The sequence below is a fragment of the Echiichthys vipera genome (assembly GCF_963691815.1).
Source record: "Echiichthys vipera genome assembly, chromosome: X".
NCBI classification, from domain to species: Eukaryota; Metazoa; Chordata; class Actinopteri; order Perciformes; family Trachinidae; genus Echiichthys; species Echiichthys vipera.
The window spans coordinates 24,588,931-24,612,767 of record NC_139825.1 but is presented as its reverse complement, the minus strand read 5'-3'; the positions used below and the strand labels follow the sequence as shown (position 1 = coordinate 24,612,767).

The 23,837-nt window shown below is 37.6% G+C and overlaps 3 protein-coding genes across 3 annotated transcripts in view; all 3 read left to right on the top strand.

The window, feature by feature from the left end:
* cfap20dc (CFAP20 domain containing) overlaps nt 1-11,903 on the top strand; it is a gene marked incomplete at its 5' end in the record, with an annotated part of 58,833 nt that extends 46,930 nt beyond the window's left edge. The window contains 7 exons of the mRNA XM_083939557.1: nt 2,525-2,619; nt 3,553-3,662; nt 3,819-3,843; nt 5,776-5,807; nt 6,992-7,098; nt 7,189-7,300; nt 7,425-11,903. Coding sequence (XP_083795683.1) covers nt 2,525-2,619; nt 3,553-3,662; nt 3,819-3,843; nt 5,776-5,807; nt 6,992-7,098; nt 7,189-7,300; nt 7,425-7,439 — 496 coding nt within the window. The 3' untranslated portion in view covers nt 7,440-11,903. The remainder of the gene's footprint in view (nt 1-2,524; nt 2,620-3,552; nt 3,663-3,818; nt 3,844-5,775; nt 5,808-6,991; nt 7,099-7,188; nt 7,301-7,424) is intronic.
* A 1,885-nt stretch (nt 11,904-13,788) lies between these two features.
* LOC310965633 (protein FAM3C) lies at nt 13,789-17,057 on the top strand. The gene is made up of 9 exons (XM_083939337.1): nt 13,789-13,868; nt 13,951-14,049; nt 14,150-14,191; nt 14,287-14,410; nt 14,512-14,570; nt 15,398-15,448; nt 15,571-15,655; nt 15,736-15,862; nt 15,988-17,057. The coding sequence occupies exons 1-9, from the start codon at nt 13,856-13,858 to the stop codon at nt 16,093-16,095; spliced, it is 708 nt and encodes a 235-aa protein (XP_083795463.1). The 5' UTR covers nt 13,789-13,855; the 3' UTR covers nt 16,096-17,057.
* A 376-nt stretch (nt 17,058-17,433) lies between these two features.
* Nucleotides 17,434-22,638, top strand: LOC310965803 (actin-associated protein FAM107A; the record flags this gene model as incomplete). The annotated part of the gene is made up of 6 exons (XM_083939556.1): nt 17,434-17,482; nt 17,844-17,905; nt 19,032-19,074; nt 20,561-20,744; nt 20,832-20,988; nt 22,534-22,638. The coding sequence occupies 6 exons, from the start codon at nt 17,434-17,436 to the stop codon at nt 22,636-22,638; spliced, it is 600 nt and encodes a 199-aa protein (XP_083795682.1).
* Nucleotides 22,639-23,837: the final 1,199 nt, after the last annotated feature.

Genomic DNA, 23,837 nt, shown 5'->3' with positions numbered 1-23,837 from the left:
CCTTACTTATCTCACACAGCACTACAGCATCCGCAGCTGTACTACTGAAATAAGACTTTGAAGCCAGCCTTGATTTACATATCGGAAGAGCAGCTGCACAGGATTTGTCGTTTTCGCTCCTTTTCTTTTAGGCATTGCATTCTGAGACACCCTTACAGTGAATTCTATCATGCCATTATTTGAGCATCTTGGCATCACTGCAAGGCTTCCTCGCTGTTGAGAGCTACAGTTTTCTTGACAGCTGAAATGCTCCTGTTGCTGTGCTTAATGTTGCCAGAGCTTTTCTAGCATTTTTTAACATGTTTCTTTGCTTGTGATAGTTGCCTATACCCTTGGCATACCAAATGAGAAACCACAAATCAGGTTGTCACAAAGACTGTGAGTAGCAATTCAATTGTTTTTACAATAAAGACAATTGTTGAATTTGGTACAATTGCAGTGATGTCAGACAAACAGAATTTAGAAAACTTAATTTCATTATACTTCACTGCTGTGCAAAAACACTGTGCACTCACTCAAATTAAATCAAACTAATTTATTCCCTATCACAGGTTCTTCCGTATCTGGATTATAATGACTTGAAGATCTGAGAATTTAATCACATTGCCAAGTTCCTTTTAACAATTTGAAGTCCAATTTGCAGCTCTGTAGCAAAGACCTTTGTCCTTGAAAATTGCTTCCATTAGCTTTTGTACTATGCTTCTGCCTATCACACAGTCAAAGGGGTGTTAGACTGGCGTAAGCGCCTTTGTTAGAAAGAAAAATCTGAGCCTCAATAGAGATAATGCACTTGATCACTTTAAATGCATGAGGTTAGAAATGAAGAAATCTCTGATTCAGGCTTAAATGCATGGAAAGATGAGATATAAATGAAATGGCCTGTATGTAGGTGTTAATCCTTGTATTGCTTTTTTTATTTTCATCAGACAAATTCAATCTATGTAACTCAGTGCTTGAACAGATATGTGTTGGCCTATTTCAGATGTTTTTTAATTGAAAGTTGTGCGTTTTACTTTTAAGCTTTGACCAGTAGCTCTATAGTTTGCTCTTTTGGTCAGTTGGACTGTCCACACAAATTTCAACACTTTTTGGCGGCCACAGTTTTAACCCTTGGAGGCTGAAATTTGTCAAGAAGGTCAAGTGGATGTGTGTAAAGGTGTGTGCTTGTGCTCATGCCAGTTAGCTAAAATGGGGCTTTGGTATTGTGAGTGACCTATCGCAAAAAGGTACATAAATTCCAATTGGATTTACAGACTTTCTGGATAGAAAAGGGCACAAGCCCTGAGCTATCCATCAGGCTTAAGAACAACTACTACTACTACTACCGACTTTCTGAAAAGATTGATCACAACCCAAAGGTAGATGAAATGTTCATACCAACTGATGAAAAGTGTAAGGTGTAGCAGTGAGAGTGGTAGGAGTGAGAGTATTGTTTGGGAGGATATGTGAATACACAGTTCAAGCATGCATGTGCCTGAATCGTCGCAGCTATTGCAAATTTGCACAAGTTACTATTCCATATAGCTGTTCCCATATCCTTTATTTGACATAATATCAAAAGTTATTTGAGGTATCGTTGTTGTTTTTAGAATCTGTACTTCACTGGTGCAGTTAGTTTAAGATACCTTATTTATGTGTCTTTACTGTGATAATGACATGAAGGATTCATTGGCATCCATTAAAACCAAAATATTTTTAAGTCTACAACAATAGTTAATCAGAGATGATACTAGAAATGTAAATGTTTTAAACATGGCCTGATGAAAAAATTACTTTATCACAATTTTAGTTAGTGAACATACTAGAATGTGGTCAGTGAACGTACTTCATTATCAGAGAGAGTGACATTATCAATCATTGATAATGAATGCTTGAGTTGTCTGCTGTCAGCTAAATGTTGTACAGAAGAAGATTATAGAACCTCATTAAATGTTATATGATGTGCACTTAGGAGATATCCAGAGGCAAAAGATGTAAATGGATAATTGTGCAACTGATGTATAGCCTAAAATGATTATGAATTCTGTTTAAGAAATTAATCTTGCAGTGCTTCCAAGTAATAATTCATCTTGTGGCCTTTTTTCTTCCCCTCTAATCTGTTGCTCCATACTAAAAGAGCAATGTTGCACTTTTCTGGAAAATGATTGATGTATGATTGTAGCCTTTGTAGCTCTCAGATGGGGAAGATAAACTCATTTCAAGAGAAAGGAAGTCCTGCTCTCTCAGACACAGACAAGGTTAAGACCCCTACTCTGGGCAAGAATGTGGACACTTGGAATTCGCAGCTTGAGTCAGAATCTAATAAATGATCCTTCAGGTAAAACTGTGAGGCGGCGAGGCTAAGTGTGCGGGAGAAGTGGCTCAAGGACAATGGAGGCTTAGATGGGCTTTTGAGAGCACACGATGATAGGACTTCATTGTTAAAATGTCATATGAAGGCAATTTGATGTGCACTGTACAGTAGGATGGTGTGTGTAATGGCATGTGTTGCCATGACTGTGTGCTTTTATGGTGTTTTCCCTAGGGAGTGGATGGATGTGCTCAGCCCTCCCATTATGCCTGCCAGCCAGCAGAGAAGGTCAGGAAACACATGGAATGATTTGAAAGATGTAATCGGAGGTACGATAACCTTAACGTTGTTCCTTTTGCCCCCAGACTTCATTTTATGTCCTTTACAATCAGGCAGGCAGCAAACAATACAATACCTTAACATTAACCACACTAATTGCGCAAATGCATAGACCTAATGGAAACATTCACTGGTGTCAAATCGTCCACCCAAAGATTGCACTCAACCTGGCGGGAAAGCATGTGAAACTGTATTTAATTAAGGGTGAAACCCCATGAGAGTGAAGCTCCCTGTCCTCCACATAACTTCATAGGTCAAAAGAGACAGGCTCATTACAGGTCTGTGCCCCCAAGACACATCGACAAGGTTAATTGATGAAACCTTTTCAGTTTACAACATCATTTTTAAACCTCTTACACAATGTGTCTCATAATTAGTTTTCATTATCGTCACCGAAGTTCTGATAAGATAAAATGTTCCTCCTGGAGCATTCCATAACCTTTTTAGCATTTAACTGCCTGTCAATTTAACAGCTAAATTCTCACACTTGAAAGTAGTGGGGATTACAGGGAATCTCTTTACAGCTTCATAATAGGTACAGGGACTGGTGTCTTGGGTCCTGATTGATGAGGGAAAAAATGGCAGCAACAGAAAACTTTCCAATCCACCCCAGTCTGAAGGTCACTTTACCATCCGCACTTCTCATTTCATTCCAGTAACAGCTGACAGAGTAGGCCCTTAATCATATCTGGCATGGTTATGCTACTGTACATGTAATTTATAATATATGTTTTACATTTATCTATTTTTTATCTGTGCAAACCTAAAAGTCCCGTATTGTAGAAAGTGATGTTTTTTTTTAATTATTATTATTAAAAAGCACGTTGAGGTGCTAATAAATGAATCCGCAGCACAGATGGGGAAGACCTTAAACATTAAATTAATTATCATTAATAATCATTAATCTTCTTGCATTCTTACAGGACGGGATAAGTCAGTGAATGAAGAGATGGAGGACGAGTATTTGAATCTGCTCTATGATCCTTGCCTGAACTGCTATTTTGATCCAAAGACGGGGAAGTACTATGAGCTAGCTTGATTTAAAGCTCAAGATACTCCAAATTACGTTAATAAATCAGATGTTATTGACACTGGATGAATGGCTTCATCATTTTAGGTCTATCTTGTTGATCAGCAATGAATACCCCATTCACAAAAACCTTCATATGTTGCTGCTTTTGTTTTTGAGCAACAAACTGGAGCTTTGTGTCTCTGTAAGTAGTCATGTTAATGTGTAAGGGAGTCGGACTCAATAAATCAGATACATGCTTTTGACAAGACATTGAGTTGGTGCCGATTCAGTATCTAATGGTAGAAATAATCTTTTCTTGGCTAGAAAATAAATATGTAAGCCTTTAAAAGAACATCCTGCTTCTTTTTGCTAAGAATAGTTCTGATATTTAAATAGTATGATACTATAGGTAATCTTGTTCTTTATCAGAACTTGTGAAAAGAATATGTATGAAATATGTTGATTTGTGTATAAATTGCTTAGATTGAATGTGTGGATTGTAATTCAAGTGTCCTCGTAAGGCTAGCTGCACAACTTGTACTTTAACAGCCCAACAAGCAACACTATTAAAGATGCTTGATTTGAATATACTTGAAGTGTTGAATTTACAATTATCCCTTGCTGTAATAACTGGATTCACAGTTGTTGTTGTTTTTAATGTAACCAGCAGTAACAACAGACGAGGAGCTCATGGGACTGGCAGGTTTTTTTATCGGTCTTGCCAAAACACTGATCACACCTGATGAGCTGCTGATACGAGATTGATTCATCATTTTAAGCCTGAGTGAGATTAATTGTCTCTTCAGCGTGACAGGAAAAATAAATGAAATTTAAAGAAGAGAAAGCTTATATCCATTCATCACATTGTGATTCCGAGTAGCTTTAATCAAAAACTTCACTGGCCGAGCCAGCATACTCGGCCCGGGTCAGAGGGCTCACTTTTTTTTTTGTCTGATATATGGACAGTTTACACAATTATGAGCTTTTAGAGAAATGTTCATTATTTGTGAAAGCAGTGTTGTACACTATGCATTTTTAGTTTTTATGAGTTTTGGCCCTCAGGCACACTGATTTATGTTGTGCTATGGTGGAACAACCTCCCTACACTGACATCAGGACAGCAGAAAGCCAACGCTTATTCCACCACAAACTGAAAACTCACCTTTTCAGACTGCACCTTGGCCCATGCATCAATAAAAATATTGAAAGAAAAGAAACACTTTCTCTGTCTTGTTTCTAAAGTTGCGCACTTGAAGCAGCTTTTACTGATTAGATGATTTTTTATTTTTGTATTTGCATGATTCTTGCGATTTGTGGCTGGTATCTTAATGGATGAATGCACCAATTGTAAGTTAATTTGGATAAAAGTGTCAGCTAAGTATAAAGTATAAAGGCCAGACCCCAATCGCACATCTGATGGGTTAGACAATTATGATCCAGTGAGAAAAATCAATCAGGTGGCCTTCAGCAAATCAAAACAGTGACAAGGACTGCATTTAATCACAAAATAATTGGAGAAAAACACTTGAAGTAAACAACACACTGTTTTTTTCCACTCACAGGAGCTATGACTTGTCAAATCAAGACCTTGTGCATAGAAATCAACTATTTAGAGACCAAATAAAACATTTGAACCTATGCCACCATAAACATGGTCTAGAAATTGTACCTTGAGGAGTACACATGCTGTATTCAAGCACCTGTCATATGTTACACAGTCTTGCACTTAACAAGATATTTGTGCTTCATCTTATGTATGAGCCAGGAATTTTGCCAAAGGGATCATCCACTGAAATGGGCTCCTGTTTCTGAAAATCAAAAGAAGTCGAACTTGATGCTTAAGTGTCTTTGGCAACTTGAAAAGTATTTTGTGCAGCAGAAACTTCAAGCCTGAAAGCCACGCGATACGCAGCCCTCATGACACTTTCTGAAAGGGGGAGTGGAAATTGAGCGTCTCAACAGGTGAGAGCAACCCGGAAGTAAACAACCATGGCCGTTTGGCCCAGCGCAGTCAGGCAGAAAACGTTTGTATTGAATAATTCAATTGTCCCCCACCAGTTTAGGGCTTGATTTTAGTTAAACAGGACATACTGTTGTGAGCTTTAATGTCCCGTGATGAAAGTATGTTAAACAGGCTCTAAAGTCGCAAGGATGTCAACACAACAGGTAAATAAGTCTGTGAAGACGTGGCGGTTAGATCCGTGAAATTGCTGCTGCAATGGTCGTTGTTTTGCAGACATACCTCAGAAAATGCCAAAATACATACAAATAATTAAAATGATCGTGGTGTCAGAAGCCCACAGTGTGTCCATTATGTTAAACGTGAAGCTTGATGACATACAGTAGTCAAGGAGAAATACGGCGACGCTTTTCTTATTTAGTTTTTCGAAGAATCAAACGTAGGCTGGCGTTTTTTTTTATTAAATGGATGCATTTCAGAGAAGGAAAAATAGGCTACACTTAATGTGATAGGGTCTCTTGTTTATTGCACCATTGAAGCACCTGTCATATGTATCTATGGGTTCATGCGAGGTAACAAAAGTATCATACTTCAAAAGAAAGCAGATCTACAGTCAGATTTTTAGCACAGATTAAACATCAGCTGTGTTGAATTGTGCTCTTTGTTTATCTTTATTGATTGATTATCCTATTTTGTGTGCCAAGAACTTTTTTTTACCGTGGTATCAAAAGAGGTATCAAGTTGTGTTTTTTTTACACTAGTCTTGTGTCAAAGTTTAAATTCTGGTATCCATGACAACCTTAGTGTCTAGGTACGTTCTGCAGCTACAGATCAGGCACTGAAGGGTGTCTTTCAACTGCAATTTACAGAAATATAAAGTATCATAAGGGAAGGACACTGACCAAAAACGTGTTAATATAACAATATAATGTGGATATGTTACAAGTGTTGATATCTCATCAAAGTTTCATAATTGTCATATCTGGCACCTCCTCACATGTGTGATTAATTGTGAATCATAGCATTTGGGCTGTGTGAATCCTAATTGTCACTACAAAGACTAAAGTCATCTACTCCTACCTATGATCTCATGCATAGCACTTTCTTTAGATATTGGCTGGTGATCATAGTTCTGATGTGAGTTATCATTTATTGTCACAATTGTTTTCCTGCTTGGTCTGTGATTCACACCCCTGCTGTTGAGCTTTTGGGTCGAACACCAGTGTGATACACACAAACACACACACACACTGCTCAGCTGTCATATTCTGCAAGTTTTTCTTTTCTTTCTTTTTTTATCTGAGCCACACATCATGAACTGAGCTGTAAGGTTTATGGTCTCTTTAACTACCACACTGTTGCATCTTATTGGATTCATTTGTCTTTTTAGGCCCGCTTAAGGCTTCACCCCGGGATAATTGCATCCGTGATCTTTGTCTCTGCAGCGGCAATAGTTGCTGCTGTATTGATCATCCGAAAATACTGCTTCCCAGTCAAGTAAGCAGACTTTGGTAATGAGCTTAAATTATATTATTTGCAGTAAAAAAGGAAATCATCATCCCTGTCTGTCACGTAACTTTATTTCAGTGAGGCAACATACAGATACTCTCAGCTGAGGAGGATGGAGGATGAGGGTTCGGCAGTGACAGAGGGGGGAGGTGACAGGGGGCCCCCCTCTGTGGGAGATGAGTCAGATGAGGTCAGTGCATCATGGCTTCCCTGACTGTAGCTCTCATACGCCCCACAATACAGGCAGACACAGCTGTAACTTTCCTCATCACTTCACATGTCATTTTGTAATTCTCTCTTTTTCCTTGTGACAGGATCTTCTGGAATAAATCTCAAGATGTGGATGTTTCTGGACTGACTAAAATAGAGTTTACTGTGGGTGAATTGCATGCTTTAGGGCTGCAGCTGATGGTTATTTTCTAAAAGATTAATCATTTGCTCCACACAACTTCAGAAAAATAAACCATCACAATTTCCACCACCCATGGTCATGTCATCAGAAGTATTGTTTTGTTCAAACAGCAGTGCAAAACCTCCAAATCTTGAGTTTGATATATTTTGAGTCGAGGAATATAGCAATAAATACTCATATTTTAGAAACTGTAACCACGATCAAATCAGCTCCAAAATACCTTATTTAAATTTCTGATGACTGACCAATTGATTAATCAGCTAGTGTAGTGTGGTTTATGTTTCTGGATTTGTGCACATTGTCTGAGTGTTATTTCTTTATGCTTAATGTGAAATGTTGTGTTTAATCTGTATTATTACTGACACTGAAGATGTCACGTGTCAATGATGGTTAAAGTTCTTACACAGTTTGTGAAAACAGTTGTATAATTTATTTTGTGACTATGGACGAGTTTCTTAAATCTGACAAAATAAATATATGCCATAGACATATATACAGGTATATACATACAAACACACATATATATATATATATATATTAGGGGTGATCCCGAATATTCGACGATTCGCTCCGAGGAGCCTGATTCAACTGCCAATCTCACAGTCGAATCGTCGCAAAATGTGGTTATGAAATAAGGAATTATTCCATTCTGGCTCTGTGGGTGCTGAATGTCTGATTTTACATATAGATGCTTGGTTTCTCCCAAAAAACCATGATGAATAGCCTATTTGGGTATGAATATAAGCCTATTAATGAATGAGGAATTAAAATGTATGTTATGTATGACCGTTTAGGGCTTCCGTAGAAATAACTCACGCTTTTAATCTGTTTCCTTTGTGTGCGGAATTAACCCCCTCCCCCTCTTAGACTAAATTGTTCTATCCAGGATCCTGCACCGTCAGAGCGCATCTTGGCTGGGCTTTAAATCTATCTGTGCGCCAGAAGTACAACAGTCTGCTACTGTTTGACCATCAGCATAATTTAATTTGAATATTTGCCCATTTGTTGTTTTTCATTATAGACGTTCAATCCGACACAGTCTGACACAGCACCGTGAAAGTGAAACTACAGCTCTAAATATACCGTCAGCTATTGTCAAAGAAAGACACAAACAAAACACATTTATGTTCCAACAACAAATACTTTTAATAAGATGCTCCTATCAGAAATCATATCTCTCAGTAACCCTCTGCCTGACACGCGTGACCGTGCAGCGCTGGACTCACGTGCAACCGCCGCTGTCTGCTTCAAGTCCATGGCTCACCAGCCTGGATCAGAGGGTTTTTCAAGAGCAAAAAATAAATAAATTATTTGACGATTAGTCGACTATAGGCAAGACGTGATATATCAGATTCGATTATAAAAAAAAGTCAGGGACACCCCTAATATATATACACACACACATAAATATATAGGCTTTTCGGGGAAATGTAGGATTGAGTGTTTTCAGGACTAAAAGTGAGGATACTGTATCTTGGCCTCTGCTGCAGTCCCCCAGCTTTATGGACGTGCAATACTGTCACAGCTGTCAAAATCCAGTTGTTATTAAAGAGGAGCTGATAATATGCTATACTGACAGCAATAAGCCTATGGAGCAGTTGTAAATAATATGGGACTTCATTTGCCCTGCGTTTCACCTCTCAGATAACTTTTTTTTGGAAGTAACTTTTCTGCCCTCCTCACAGAAACCAAACCCATACGCCCCTTGATCAAATGCCTTCTGTTTATGTGAAAAGCAGACTAGCACTGCTGATCCCACAGAGAATCAACACTTCTCTCTCCAAATCTTTCACGATTTCACTGGTCATATAAAATAAAAGTCAGTTAACTTAAGAATAAAAATGTATGATTCATTTTGTCTTGATAAAATCCCCAGAATCTAATGAATTAAAATGTTACTGCTATTATTTGCAAATTAATACACGCAAGATTAAAGATTGACGAGGTAAAAACAAAAGTCAAAAACATTCCTCCAACCCATCCGCGACCACATCGGTTATTCATGCCTACCCTCCAATACTGCCCATTGGAGCCTTTCTTACATTAGCGCCCCTACTCGTGGCAGCAGATTGACACATTCTCACATGTACGGACGCAGTTTTAAACATGTCGTTAATGTTGTGGAAAGTTTGCCGTTGGGTTAGGTTTAGATAACAAACCTACTTGGCTAGATTTCGGAGAAGACTTGTGTTAAAATAAGTCTGTTACGTTACTCAACCTATATACATTACATGATTTTCAAGTTAATTTACATACATGAGTTAAAATAAGTTAACGTTGACGAACAGCTGTCTCCTCGGTGAAAGTCCTGTGTTTGTTTGACCCGCCATCCATCCACCCTGACCTTGTCCCTTTGCAGACTTTTTTGCTCCTTATACTACGTCACCTGACTTCCTCCTTTGCCCTCATCATAATTAGTATGCTGGAAGTCTATAGCCACCACTATAAACATAAATTTGAGTCGTGATGAACTGCTAGTATAGAAACGATCTATGGGGGTGTTTTTGGGGGAGGAAAGAAGGAGCTGTACTCACTGAACATTAATATAGAAAACTAATATTTAATATGTATTTATATAGTGGAGTAATGTAGTCCTGAGAATTAAGAGTCACTCTCCCTGTGTGTGTTGTAATCCGAGTTTCTCAGAGTGAGTGCCTTGTACAGATGTTGTGCATCAGTATCAGTCTTGGATCCCGCTAATAGTTTGACTACACGTGATTGGTAAATACAACTCAGACAACAAATGGAAACTAGACCGTTTCTGCTACACAAATGTACCGTTGCCTACAGATTCTACTTTCACATGCAGAATTTGCTCATAGAGATTACGTCAGTATCTGACGCAGAAGGCTGCGACAAGGGGTCTATAATCGGCGTGGAGAAGTATTTCAAGTAAAGCATGTTCATATACCTCCAATTGATTTGTTTGTTGTAGCATTATTTCGCGGGTAATGTTATACATGCAGTTCATTGGCAGTTGTTGCATTATAGAGAATAGAGACCTTTGCATTCATTCAGTATCATTATCCAGCAGTTATGAAATAAGCAGTTGCTACAAAGCATCACATGGAGCTTTGACATTTCAGATATTTCAAACACCGTAATTGACTTGCAGCAACACTGCCAGTTGGCCAGTACCCTTTGAAATATATTTCCCTTTTCATGCTCACATTAACCCAGTTAAAGTAAATTTGCTGTAGAGTTCAGAGTCCACTGATTCTTTAATGGCTCCTAGGAAGAGTGATTGCATGATGTTTTCTTTTAATAGCCACATTTGCCACAAAGTCAAAGAAAGCACAAATCTAGAGAGTCAAGACTGAACATTACCGGATGGTGGTGACAGCTCAGACGTATTAATCATTGATAAGAAAATTATTTCACTATGGTGTCTCTTTTGATGTGTGCTTGTTTGTTTGATCAACAAATTAAGCAGAGGAATATGTTGCCATCAGTCCACTTATGGGTTTATTATCTTTGTTTATGTTATTGTAGATTTTGCAAACATCTAATGAAAGGGTTGCTCTAAAGTTACTGATGATGGGATAAAAGATGTCAATGATGACTACGGTGTATACCTTTATATCGTGGGTCTACATTTGAAAAATATGTTGCTTATTAAATATATTCATCCTGTGGACCGGCTGAGGTGTTGGGTTGTCTTGTTCTGTAAAACTCATGAACCTGCATTATACACTCCTTTCTCTCTCCTTTCTGAAGAGCATCTGTACTTTATCAGAAAGGAAATAATTTCTTTTCTTATTCCTTTCTATGTGGACAGGCATATTCTTTACAAAAAAGGAACAAACATGTTCTTTTTTCTTTCTAAGATGTTCACTAGTCAAGATTCTCTGAGTGCATCATGTTCCCTCTTATCAGTTACAAGTGGTACACATAGACCCTCTGCTGGTCCTCTTTAGTATTACACCATATTAGGAATCAAGGCGTTAAGATGCTGCAAAATTATATGTAAACCCTGTCAACACTAACAGCCCTACAAGACCACTAAAAACAAGTGAGTCACTGACAAGGTTTGGATGGATGACAGAATGGAAAATATTTCATGGCATTCAATGTATCCAGTGGTGTGAAGTACTTGAGTATTTCCATTGTATGCGTTTAGTTACTAGTTTAGTTTAGTTACTTTACAAATTCAGATTATTAATCCAAAATGTGTCAAAATCAATTCATGAATTATAAAATATTATATATTAAACTACCCAGCAGCATATAAAATGATAAGTGTAGACGGAAATGTTTACCCTATAATTTTAATGTCTTTAAAAGCTGTTTTCTCTGATCCGAAAATCTCCAAATCTCAGCAGCTCTTACACACACCAGAGTTTCCAGCTGCATTCCTATCTATGCTCTGAAGATTTTTACAGAGGGGTTTGTTCATATATCATTCATAGCCTGATTTATACAACATTTATTCCTAAAAACATGGCAAAATTGATTTTTTTTTTTCAGGCGGTTGGCAGTATTTTTTAGGATTTATGGAGTGATAACATGCAAAATCCCTTCTGTAACAACCTTTTTTGTTCTAAGATGGGCCATATACTTTTTTTTTTTGGTACATTAAGTACACTCTGATGCAAATTTAATTAAAGAGATACTCTGTCTCTTTTAACCCAGGTCTGTGGCATGGGGATGTGGGCATTGTGTTCAGATGAATGGTGTTTTGCCTGTCTCTGTAGCAAAAATGGGTAAAATGGGTATGTATCCCCTTAAGTAAGAGTTTAAATGCAGGACTTTGATTTGTAAATATTTCTACACTGTGGCATTTTTACTTTTACTTAAATAAAAGATCTGACTACTTCTGACACCACTGTTTCCAAGCAACATCTAATGTTAATGCACATTTACTGTTGATCTCAAATTTGGCCTTTTGTTCTCTCGGTATACTTGAGTTATCATAAGCTGGACCGACTGGGCAGCCCCATACCTTTAGGGGCCCCAAAGGCCCTGTGTTCATTGTGAGGCAATTTGTTTGATTAATTGAGATAAACTCAAATTTAAAGGGGTTTAAGATGAAATAATCTTGAGCCTGTTTTAATACTTTACTATTTCAGTTAGTTTTATGCTAATGTGGTGCACTGACACTTATATTTAATACATTTTATGTTGGCTGTTTCTGTAATTTGTCAGCCTTCTGTATATGTGTGGTTCATTTGTCAAAATACAGCCACGCAGAGGCTTTAATTCCCTGATCAGCTACCCAACTGTTTCTTCATGGATAAATTATGACCTTATTATGATCCAGCGACAGTAACTTTGATAGCAGTCATAACATCAGTACATTACTGCCATTACTGCAGGGAAATGCTATATTAGTTTGGAGGGCCTCGAGGCAGGTGAAAGCTCGGACTCAGCTACAGTTCAAGGATCAGCAGGACAAATGTTTACTGACACAAGGGCTTGGCCTCTGGGGTGACCACGCCTTTCACTATTTGAACGTTAGCGAATCTTGTGCCAAGAGTGTTGTTTATGCATCAAAAATATAGACTTTAATGCCTTATGTCTTGACACGTGCAACATAGACTACATTTATGTTGTGTTTTTTTAAATAACCGACTCCCTCTTGACCAGAATTCCATTGGAAAACAAGATTTAATCTATGTGACATTAACCTGTATAAACACAGGTAAAATAAGGGTAACATGCTGTTTTTAGTTTCTTTTTAGATTCTTCATGCTTTCCTTTTAGTGAGAGTTTGACTTTTTTTTAATCCTCCATGGCTTTTTTTGTATGTCAGCAGTTTTACAGATAACTCCAGACATCAAATGGGATTAACATACAAATAGAAAACTGAATTCATTATTCACGATTCGTTACACTTTTTTTTGACGTACGCATCCAATTTGAAATATGAAGCTTGTGGCCTTTTTTTCTCCTCTTTATGTCATTCCCTCTCCAGGTTTCAGGTTCTGGTTTGCACACCAGCTAAAGACAATCTGCTGTTTCCAAAGCTGTATTGTCCACCACAAACAGTATCTGTTACAGGTGGATACTGTCACATGTATGACTCTGTAAAAGAGAGAAACTTGATAATCTAGTTCACAGTGGGTGTGTTTGTGTGTATATATATATATATATATATATATAATACCACATCCTGGTTTGTAGCACAAGAAGGAGGAGAGCTGACACCTTTTTTTTTTTTTTTTTTTTTTTGCATATCCAAACACGCAAGTCCCACAAGACATGGTTGTAGGAATTAGCAGATGACACCAAAGCTCTGCTGTTTCTACGATACTTCTTATTGACAGGAAATACTTGAAGTGCATTTCAAAGGTTTAGTGCTTCCTTTTAGGAGCTGAAAAGCTTATTGCAGATATGAGATATCGAGGTGAGATTTAACTTTCTTTCAAAAACATTTTAGTCGTTTTGATTTTATGTGTGCCAATCTATTAACTCTTTGTGGTCGACAGCTGTTTTGCACCTCGCTACTGTAATTGTTGTCCTCCTAATAACCTTGGGAATGGCCATCAATTCATTTGATGTGCAGAAGAAAGCAAGAAATATTCTTGGTGAGCTCATTACTATTTTTTCCATCATAAATCATGAGCTCCTGTCCAACATTATTTTTTTTCACATTTTAATAATACGGCCCTCATTCTTTTATTTTAGGGTTTAATGACGAAGATGAAATAAAACCAACATTCAAAACAGGTAAATTCAGTCTTTCTAACATTACATGACTTCTACGTTATCTCTATGTGTGACTTCCTGCAAGATCAGTACTGCTTTTCTATCTGCATTTTCAGTCACAACTGCACCCAAGCCAAAGTGCAGCCTCTCCAGAGTCTGTCCCCCTGAACATTTTGCTTTACACATCCGCAGTGGAGCAGCTAATGTTGTCGGACCAAAGATCTGCTTTGATGGTAAAATGTGTGTGTTTTATATGGTGGTACCTGAATTAACTAAGGATAGAAATGTTTACTGTTGTTTACTTAACTGTGTGAAACTCAACCTTATTGGTATCTCAACAGCATTATGAGTCACGTGTTGAATAATGTGGGACCAGGACTGAACATTGTGGTGATAAATGGTGAGTGGAAATACAGATTTTTTTTCTGTTTACTGTAATTAATTTTAGACTTCCTTTAAAAGATTCACATTTGCTAATAGATTTGAGGCCCTTTAATTAGTCGTTCTGGAGCTTTCAGTCAAACTACATGATCTTCATGAGCAGATGAAATCTGGGAGGAAGTTGTTAAAGTGCTAATGAAAGCAAACATTTCAAAAGTCACTTTCATAAAACATCACAACACTTCAATCCTGGCTTCTCTCCATTTGCTCCCTATTCGATTTAGAATTGATTTAAAGTTTTTACTGGGACTGGCTCCAAGCTGTATAGTGAAAAAGTTGACCCCAGGCAGTTCGTAGCCTCAGATCTTCAGACGATGCCCTTCCAAAGTCGAGGCTTAAATCTAAAGGAGGCCGTGCCTTTGACAACAAGTCTGGAACAACCTGCCTGAGGAGATAAGACTTGCTGAATCAGTGAACTCTTTTAAATCATTTTTACAGACTTTCTTTTATATGACGTCCTCTTTTTATGTTTTTTTATCACCTTTATTTCTTTTATTTGTATTTATTCATTGTTTTTATATTACTCTTCCTCTCTACAATGTTTTGAATCTTTTGTCTTTTGTATTTTGTCCTGATTTAGTTTGGCCTTACTGTTTGGCTTTTCTGTTGTTATATCCTGCTTTTGCTCTGCTTTGTCTGTCAAAGCACTGCTTTTAAAGGTGCTGGCCAATATAAATAAAGTTATTATTATCATATCATATGATCAAAAGCTCCAGAATAGTTGAGGCACTTTGCATAAGTCAATCTTGTTTTGTTCGGTTTGTGTGTGTTTTTTTTCCACCTCAGGTGAAAATGGAATTGTGGAAAAATTTGGCTACCTTAATATGAAAGATGGAAGTAAGAGCTTATTTTTTTAATGTTTTTAATTTCAATCTTGTTTTCAATTTAAAGTTAACTGAAACCTCATAATGATGTTTTTTGTTTTGTTTTGTTTTTCTTTCAAATGACTCTAACGAAAGATGCTGAAGACATCCTGGCGTACCTGAAGGAGATAAAACCTGGAATGATTGTGTTGGTGGCCTCATTTGATGATGTGACCAAAAAGTAAGTCTCAATCTCAACAATTCAACAGATAAAACCATTTCTGTCACACAACCTGACCCTTCTCTACTACTTTTTGGCAGAATGACAAATGAAATGAGGGAGGTGTTCATCGGAATGGGAAGCACTTTGATCAAGTCTGTGAAACACAGAGACGGCTGGGTGTTTGCTGGGAGATCAGGGACTGAAAACAAAAGCCTCTTTGAGAAGGTTAGTGAGCCTGTTCTATTTGTGTCAGAAAAGAACATCTATTTTAAAATTTGCTAGAAGTAAAAGAAAAAAAAACAAGATAATTGATGGCAAAACAAATGTCTTCTGCCCTGATCACCTATCAGCAAGCTGTTAATGAGCAGAAGACCAACATTTATGAAGGATGGCCAGAGATGGTGGAAGTGGGCGGCTGTTTCCCAAGGATCCTACCTGACGGACAAAGGCTTTTATGATGAAAAGAAGAATATGACTTATATGAGACTTCCCTGTAAAAAAATAATGCCTCGCCGATTGGTTTTACACTCCTCCTGAAACTCAGAACTTTTTCATTTTTCATGGCATGAATTCAATAAGGGGCTGGAAACATTCCTCAGATATTCTGCTCCATATTGACTTGATAGCATCCCGCAGTCGCAGCAGATTTGTTGGCTGCACATCCATGATGCAAATCTCCTGTTCCACCCAAGCTCCAACCACAGCGACTTCCTGGTTGATCCAATACCGAAGTACCAAAAATTGCAGTTTGCCGAGTGGCCACTAGGGGCAGGTTTCATAATAGAGCAATTTCTCACTGACCCCCATGTTAAACAGGCAGTTTTAACAGCATAATTAAACCAATTTAAGGCCTGATATAAAAAACATTCTAGTCTGTATTTTTAGGTCATATCTCCATGACAACACTGAGGGTGGGGGTGAATATTTTTGCACCAGGCTAGTTTTTATTTTATTGGAGGTTAAATTTTATGAATGACAGCAAGCAGCTGGCCCTCATTTCTCCTCGGATATATATGTCAGCCAGATGGACGTATGTCCCCCGACGTTGGGGGAGGGACATACGTCCTCCTGTAGGCAAGTACGATTGTATCAAGTTGAGAGAACGGACCTCGATGGTGAGGCTACGTCCAGTTTTTATACAGTCTATGGTTCCACCACATTTGTTCAGGCAGATGGTTTTATTACACATAACCATCTGAGAAGGTGTCATTGTAAACTGTTTGGGAAAAGGGCAGGAACTTTCAGAAAGTATGTTGTGAAAGCCCCTGCCCTTTCAGGTCTATATTCCTAGCTGCCTTGAGTTGCTGCCACTTAATTGGCTGATTTTCTTTCGAGTTTATGAGCAGTTAAACAGGTGTACCTGATAGAGTGGTTGGTTGGTATAACAATATACATTGCATGTCTGTTCCTCCTGGAAGATCTCTAGCTGATCTCTCTGTCGCTCTTCCTGGAGCCTCCTTGAGTTTTCCCCCATCCTACATCAAGGGTTTAAGAATTTTGTATGGATTGTGAGTTTGTCATTTGGGATTCTGGGCTATATAAATAAAATTGACTGGACTTGACTTGACATGTTAATTGTAATAGAATATGCCAACAGTTTGGTCGCTCTGGGATAAAGGAACAATACTTTTCTGGGTGGAGGATTATTTGTGCTTACAGTTTATCTCGTATTTCTCACTTTGTTCTTTACGTTCAATGGAAGCACATTTGACTTGTGAAATATTGGATAACTTGACCTTAACAATTTTACAAAGTGCTTACGAAAGAAAAGTAAATAGGACAATAAAATTAGAATAATGCCAAAGGACATGAGCATAGAGAAAGTAGAGAATAATAACAGCAAGGGTAAAAAAAAAAAAAAAAGTTTGGGAACAACAGGTTTCATTATTTACATTGCAGTGTACTTTCTATGCAGTACTTGATTTCATGATCTTAGTCACTAACTTTCCATCACTGCTGTACTGTACACTAAATATTTTTCCAGGACTTCTGTCCTGTTCTGTAGGGTTTGTCTTCCTCTTGGTTGCTTCTTCTCTGAGATAATCATCATTGGTCAAAAACACCGAACGGGTTCCTCTCTCTGATGTCCTTGGCTGCTGGGATAGAGAGCGAGAGAGAGAGAGAGAGAGAGAGAGAGAGAGAGAGAGAGAGAGAGAGAGAGTGTAAGCTCAAGTTATTATTGAAACTCTGTCCACTGAAAGTCTAGGAGGTGTTTGTGCAGAAACCTGGATTCACACTGAGGACATGGGTGTCACCCATGGAAAGAAGGTAAATTAGTTGATTTTTATTCTTCATTGTCTTTGGTCTTTCTCTGTGAGACATAACAAAAATCATTACTTGAGTCGTGTTAAGATAATCCTGCAGAAGCATCCATGTGGTAAAAATACTTCCTTGGCATGCATTGTGTGTTGGAGAAGATTAAGAGACTGGAAGATAATGAAAAACCAAATGTTACAGCATGTTTTGTGTTGTAAATGATACATAAAGTGTGTACTCTTGATCACATTTAAGCTTTTTTTTGGCAGGACCTAATAGTTTTCCTGTAGTAGATTTATCTATCACTGTTATATCTACCTTTTATTTCCCCAAAACAACGAATACTTGAACCAAACACAGGTCTTTATCCAATAAATAAAAAAGCCTTGCCAACACTGGAGAGTGGGCCTTGGAGAGTGTTTACCCCGTCATGTCCAATTAATTCTTCCCTGCACCATATTCACTGTCTGAGCATTAGCCAAACAGCATGACTCTTCCCTCAGCAGCAGAGTTGTCATCATTTTGTTTGAACTTTATTTGAATATTGAATGCATTTCTTCTGCTACTACATTTGTTTTGGGTTTGAAAATGCCCAGACATGCTGCAGCTGAATTGCAACTAATGCCAAGTCTACAACAAACATTATGTAACATGCACGGATTGATAGTCTGCCACTAGTTTTTCTACATTCAAATATTCCTCACATTCTTCACAATAAATCAACAACAGAACAGAAATAATCACTGCAGCAGTCTAGTCTAATTCTTGCCTCTACTATTAATTCTGCTCAAACTCCAGCAAATACGAATCTCAGTGGGAATTAAACTGTGTTTTTTTTTCATCGTGGTCATTAATGAGGTGGCAGTCCTCCACCTCACCAGTGAGGGTACTCGCTTCACTGGACATGTGGAACTAGAGCTGTCACTTCATTTGTCTGTCAGTATCATAATACGGCTTTGTGTTGCTCAAGCTTCCATCTGTGTGAAACTGCATTGGTGACGGGACTGAGAGATTTCTATCTATTTGGAGAGCTATTGTGTGTCTAAACTATTTCTAAACACTAAAAAAAACAATATATATAATAGGGTTATGTTGTTAATATTCCATTTGACATGTCGTTGACTTTGTCTCTTGACAGAGAGATCTCCAACATTATCCAGAGACACACCTGAACTGGTCTGGTGAGAGATTATTTATAATTGTTATCATAAAGAGGCGGGGGTAGCAGGATAGGTGAATCTGTTCTATAACCTAAAGCACAGGTGTTCACAGTAGTATTTGTTGAAGAAGCATTGATATTGATTCTAACTGTCATTAAAGAGTAAAAGGGTCAGCCACAACATGTTTAGTCGATATATTGCTACGTGGCTGTCAATAAACCATTTGCCTATGACATTCAACATTCAAGTCTGTAAAAAGTCTTTAAAGCAAGACTATGGACATTGAAACAAAACACAAAACTTTTAGTGGCTAATAATTGCTAATGTTAGCAAACCTCTCGCAAATATTGCTCCTGTGTTCTGCGGGGTGAAATTACTATTTTTGTCAATGGAGCCTTTAACAAGAACATAGATAACGGCTTCAGTTCAGTCTGACGTCAAGGTCAAATATTGTGAATATGGTGTACTCTTAAGCTGATATGGATTTTTCTTTAAGCAAGCCTTTTTAGGTAGCTAAAATACATTTTGCTGTTGCCCCCACCCACAGCAGTACATCGCTTTGCTTCCGTGTTGGGACTCCTACGATAAGAAGGCCTACAGTGCCTCATACAGTACAACCCCCCTTCAAAAAAATCTAAAATATCTCTTTTAGTAAAATATCTTAATCCTACTTCCACCACTGACAATTGGGCTTTGCTGGACTTGAACCAGCCACCCTCTGGTCCCTAAGCCATGTCCCTACATATACATCTTGACAGTCAAATAACTTTGTTGTTCACAAAAGATTGCCAGGTCACTAGTCTGTTTTGACAACACTCACTTCAGCTGCACTTCTGTTCATGTAGCTTCTTCATATGAATGTACACCAGGGTTCCCAGGTCATTTCAAGTCTATTTGAGGCTGCACTTTGTGATATCAGATTCTGCACTAAAGTCATGTCATCCGTATACTTCCAGAGGTCTTAATATCAGGGAGAGTTCTGTAAATACCTTCATAGAAGTGTGAGTGTTCCTCCACGTGTTAATGTGGCATGTTCTCAGTTAACTGGGGCTTAGAAAGAAGCTAGTTTAAGTCAGACGAATAAGCATCATGTATACCACCACTCCACCACATGCCGCATGAGTATGATAAGAGTGTTCCAAGATAATAATTATCTTGACCTTGAAGTTTATATCGACCTTAAAGATATAATTTTGGCTAAATTGTAAGCTCGGGGTCCACTTATTGGACACTTTCTGGAGCATTCAGCTGCATCTGATTGATTGCAATTGATACAAACAGGGGGTTATGGGTGGTTGTCATAACCACTGTCTCTGTTCTAATATGATCTCTCAGATGTGGGTTGCGTCCTTTATCTTAACTGCAGAATCACTGAAAGCTGCTATATAGTATGTGTTTATAATACTGAAACTTTAGCAGAAAACCTCAGATAAAGTTGCAAGCTTAAATGATATTCGTAGGAAAATATATACTGTAAATATGTTTTTTTGTTTATTCATTTTCTCAGTAATGCAGACAAACCAAATTGAACACCAAGAACGATACTCAGAGCTTCAGGCTCAATCTCCGGCCTATCTACAGAGTGAGGAGGAGAGCTGTAATCTCATCAGACCCCAAAAACCTCTCAATCCTTTAACAGCCTCCAAGAGTCATCAGGAGCTCCACAAAGAACTGCAGATGAACCACAAGAGGTTGGAACAGACCCACATATACTCGTAAACACTCACTTTACTTTCAGTGTTTATATGAGTCATAAAGTCCTTTGGTGTGTCTGCTAGGAGAGTGTCTCAAGAAGGAAAGAATGAACTCCAGAGGGCTTTAGAAAAGAGGAGATGGCAACAAAGGATGAAGGCGAGCAGGGATCAGGAGGAGGCAAAGACAAACAGATCGCCACTTCATCAGGAACTGTTGAAGAGACAGCAGAGGCTAGAAAAGGTTTGCTACAAAGAGACACCCCCCTCCCCCCTTTTCACACAAGATGACATCACAGCTGACTAACAAATCATAGTACTGGTTGACAAAGTGACACGCTACAGGCAAAAATGAGGCTATTTTGCTTCCATAATTCTGTCAAACTTTTGGTAAGAAAACAATCAAATACACATTCAGGTTTTTTTATATTACACCAAACTGTTAGCGTTAGATAATGCATCATCTGCATATTAAAAGAAAACGTTTTAGAAAACATCTCTGAAAAAAATATTAAAACAGTAATCAACTGTGGAAATGTTTTCATGGCAGTATCTATTAAAAATGTTTACCCTATTCACCTGCAGTGTCTTTCAAAATGAGTTTTTTTCTCACTCTGAGCCAGAAATCCATTTCAGCAGCACTTATAAACAAACTTTTTTTTACAGAGTAGTTTGTTCATACATAATTCATAACCTCGTATTTTGTCCCTTTAAAAAAACATGTTGAAAATGGATTTTATTTGGCTGTTGACAACATTTTCTGATTTATTTAGTGATGAAAAGAGATCAAAGAAAACAAACAGCCCTCTGTAAATAACCTTTGACTCTAAATTGTAAACAAAATTAAAGAAATTTGAACCTGGCTTTAACCAATTTAAGGATTTATTTTCTTGGAATGTATGCAAATTAGGGCATACATAATTTGCTTATTTAAACATTAAATTTCAGAAAACTTGTAAAAAAAAAAACAACAACAATTGCCTTAATGCAAGTAGTAAACTGGGGAAGTTTAATTGTGATTATCTATTAGTTCCATTTTTTACCCAATTTGCCAGTTGTGTCTCCGCTTAACGGTTCTGAGTCATATAAAAATGCTATTATTTCTTCACAGATGATTGATGTCGTGTTGTTCTGAAGTCAGCCAGTAGAGGGCAGTGTGTACATGGTTTGCACTGCAAAGGCCATATATATATTTATGGAATATATATTTATTTACATGTATATTGCATGGATTATTTTCCATGTGATGGCTAAGATTATGAAATAATTTTTTAGTTAGTTGAGACATTGACAATTTCACTCAGAATCAACTCATCTGTTTTGATCAACAATCCATCTTCAAGTGGTAATTGTGTAAATTGCAGACAATTGTACTTACTCTTTTTCACATGTAAGCCAAAGAATGTGAAATACTGAAATATCTTTATTAAATTCTCAATCAAGAATCAAGCCAAAGCTAATGAAAAAAACTGTATATTGACAACATGGCTAAGAATTTGGACGGTCTTGTTTGCAAACAGTGACACAATATCTTGTGATTCTGATGACAATGGGATATTTATTAACAAATATTTAAGTGAGAGGCTTTGCAGGTACTCCGTTGTGACGTGCTGTGAGTTATTTTGAGAAAAGCACAATTCGAAGTTCTAGAAATGTACCAAAGAAACTGTAAAACTTTTATTTTAGGGAATTAGCTCCAAGCTGAGAAATTCGTAAAATATTTGTGAAGATTGTGCTTGTTAACTGGGGCCTCACATATGAACTTCAATTTTTTTTCAATTCTCTACAGCTGGAGAGAGACAAAGGACAACAGGGAGAGGGGCCAGAGTTCCTCAGAGTAAAAGAGACGCTTAGAAGAACTGCAGTGTTGGATGCAGGAGGAAAAAACGTGTGACAGTTGTGATTTGTCATTGTATGTGCATGTTTTGTGTTGAGGTCAGCACAATGGACCGTTTGGAATAAGTGATTGGGTTGAGAGGCTGATCTTCCCTATTACACCTTAGGATAATAGCAAATAGATGATGCCGAACAGCATTCATGATGAACACAAGCGAGACATCTGGCTGCAGATCATCCCAGGGATTAACTTAGCAAAGGTGCACAAGAGGTACTAAAAGAGTAGTCAGTTTTTTTTCATTTTAGAAATCAAAGTGCACATGGATAGAAAAATAAATTAGTAATTCATCTTGGGTAAAGTCCTTAAGTCTACATGGCTGAATTAGACTACTGGATGATGATGTAGATGTACCATGATAACAGCTGAAAAGTGGTGGTTTTCTCACACTATGCAAACAGAATTTTGCATAGTACATAATATAAACACAAACACAAACATAATATGTGTCAATAGTTCATGTAATTTTAATGTGTCTGTAATGATATGTCTCGTTACGGTTTCTATAATTCTCAACAAGACACACATTTTTCTAGTTTTTTATGTTGTCAGTATAATATGGAGTCACAAAGTGTTATTGATGAACCACGTGTTTTAGGAGTATTCGCTTTCCCCTGCAAGTCAATGTGTTATACAGCCACGTTAGCTACTGTATGTTTGGGAAAAATGTTCGGGAGTGTAGTATCACCAGTGTATTGAACAATCAGGCATTAGTCTGATGTCAACTCACATGTAATTCCAAGATGACTAATAATAAAATCTTTGTTTGCCCCTCAATAATATTTACATTTAATAGATATTCAACAACATGAAATGGATACGTTGAAATATTTTCTTGTGACAAATTCTCCCAAACACCAGTTTCTTGTGAATATTTATTTGATTGTGAATGACAGGAAATGAAGACTTTGACAGCACGTTTTTAAATTACAGCTGGGTAATAAAATGGTTTTAGTGTGGTCATACCTTGGTTTTAACAATGGGTGTATCTGGCTATCATTAGACTGATATTTATGGCAATTAGGGAACATAAACTGTGAGGGTAAATAATGAGGGTACTTTTAAAGGGTTCTACATCTCTATAGGGACAGCCATCAACACTAAGCAACACAATCCATAATATTAGTTTATTATTGCGAGGCTATAATTTACAGAGCTGCTGTTTGGGTTTCATTGCATTGTACATGTTCATTGTTTCC

Bases quoted from the DNA above. Each gene is read 5' to 3' on its own strand.
- LOC310965633 (XM_083939337.1), top strand. The intron at 14,571-15,397 runs GTGAGTGGAAAT...TTTCCACCTCAG, and splicing joins GAACATTGTGGTGATAAATG to GTGAAAATGGAATTGTGGAA. The intron at 15,863-15,987 runs GTTAGTGAGCCT...ATCACCTATCAG, and splicing joins ACAAAAGCCTCTTTGAGAAG to CAAGCTGTTAATGAGCAGAA.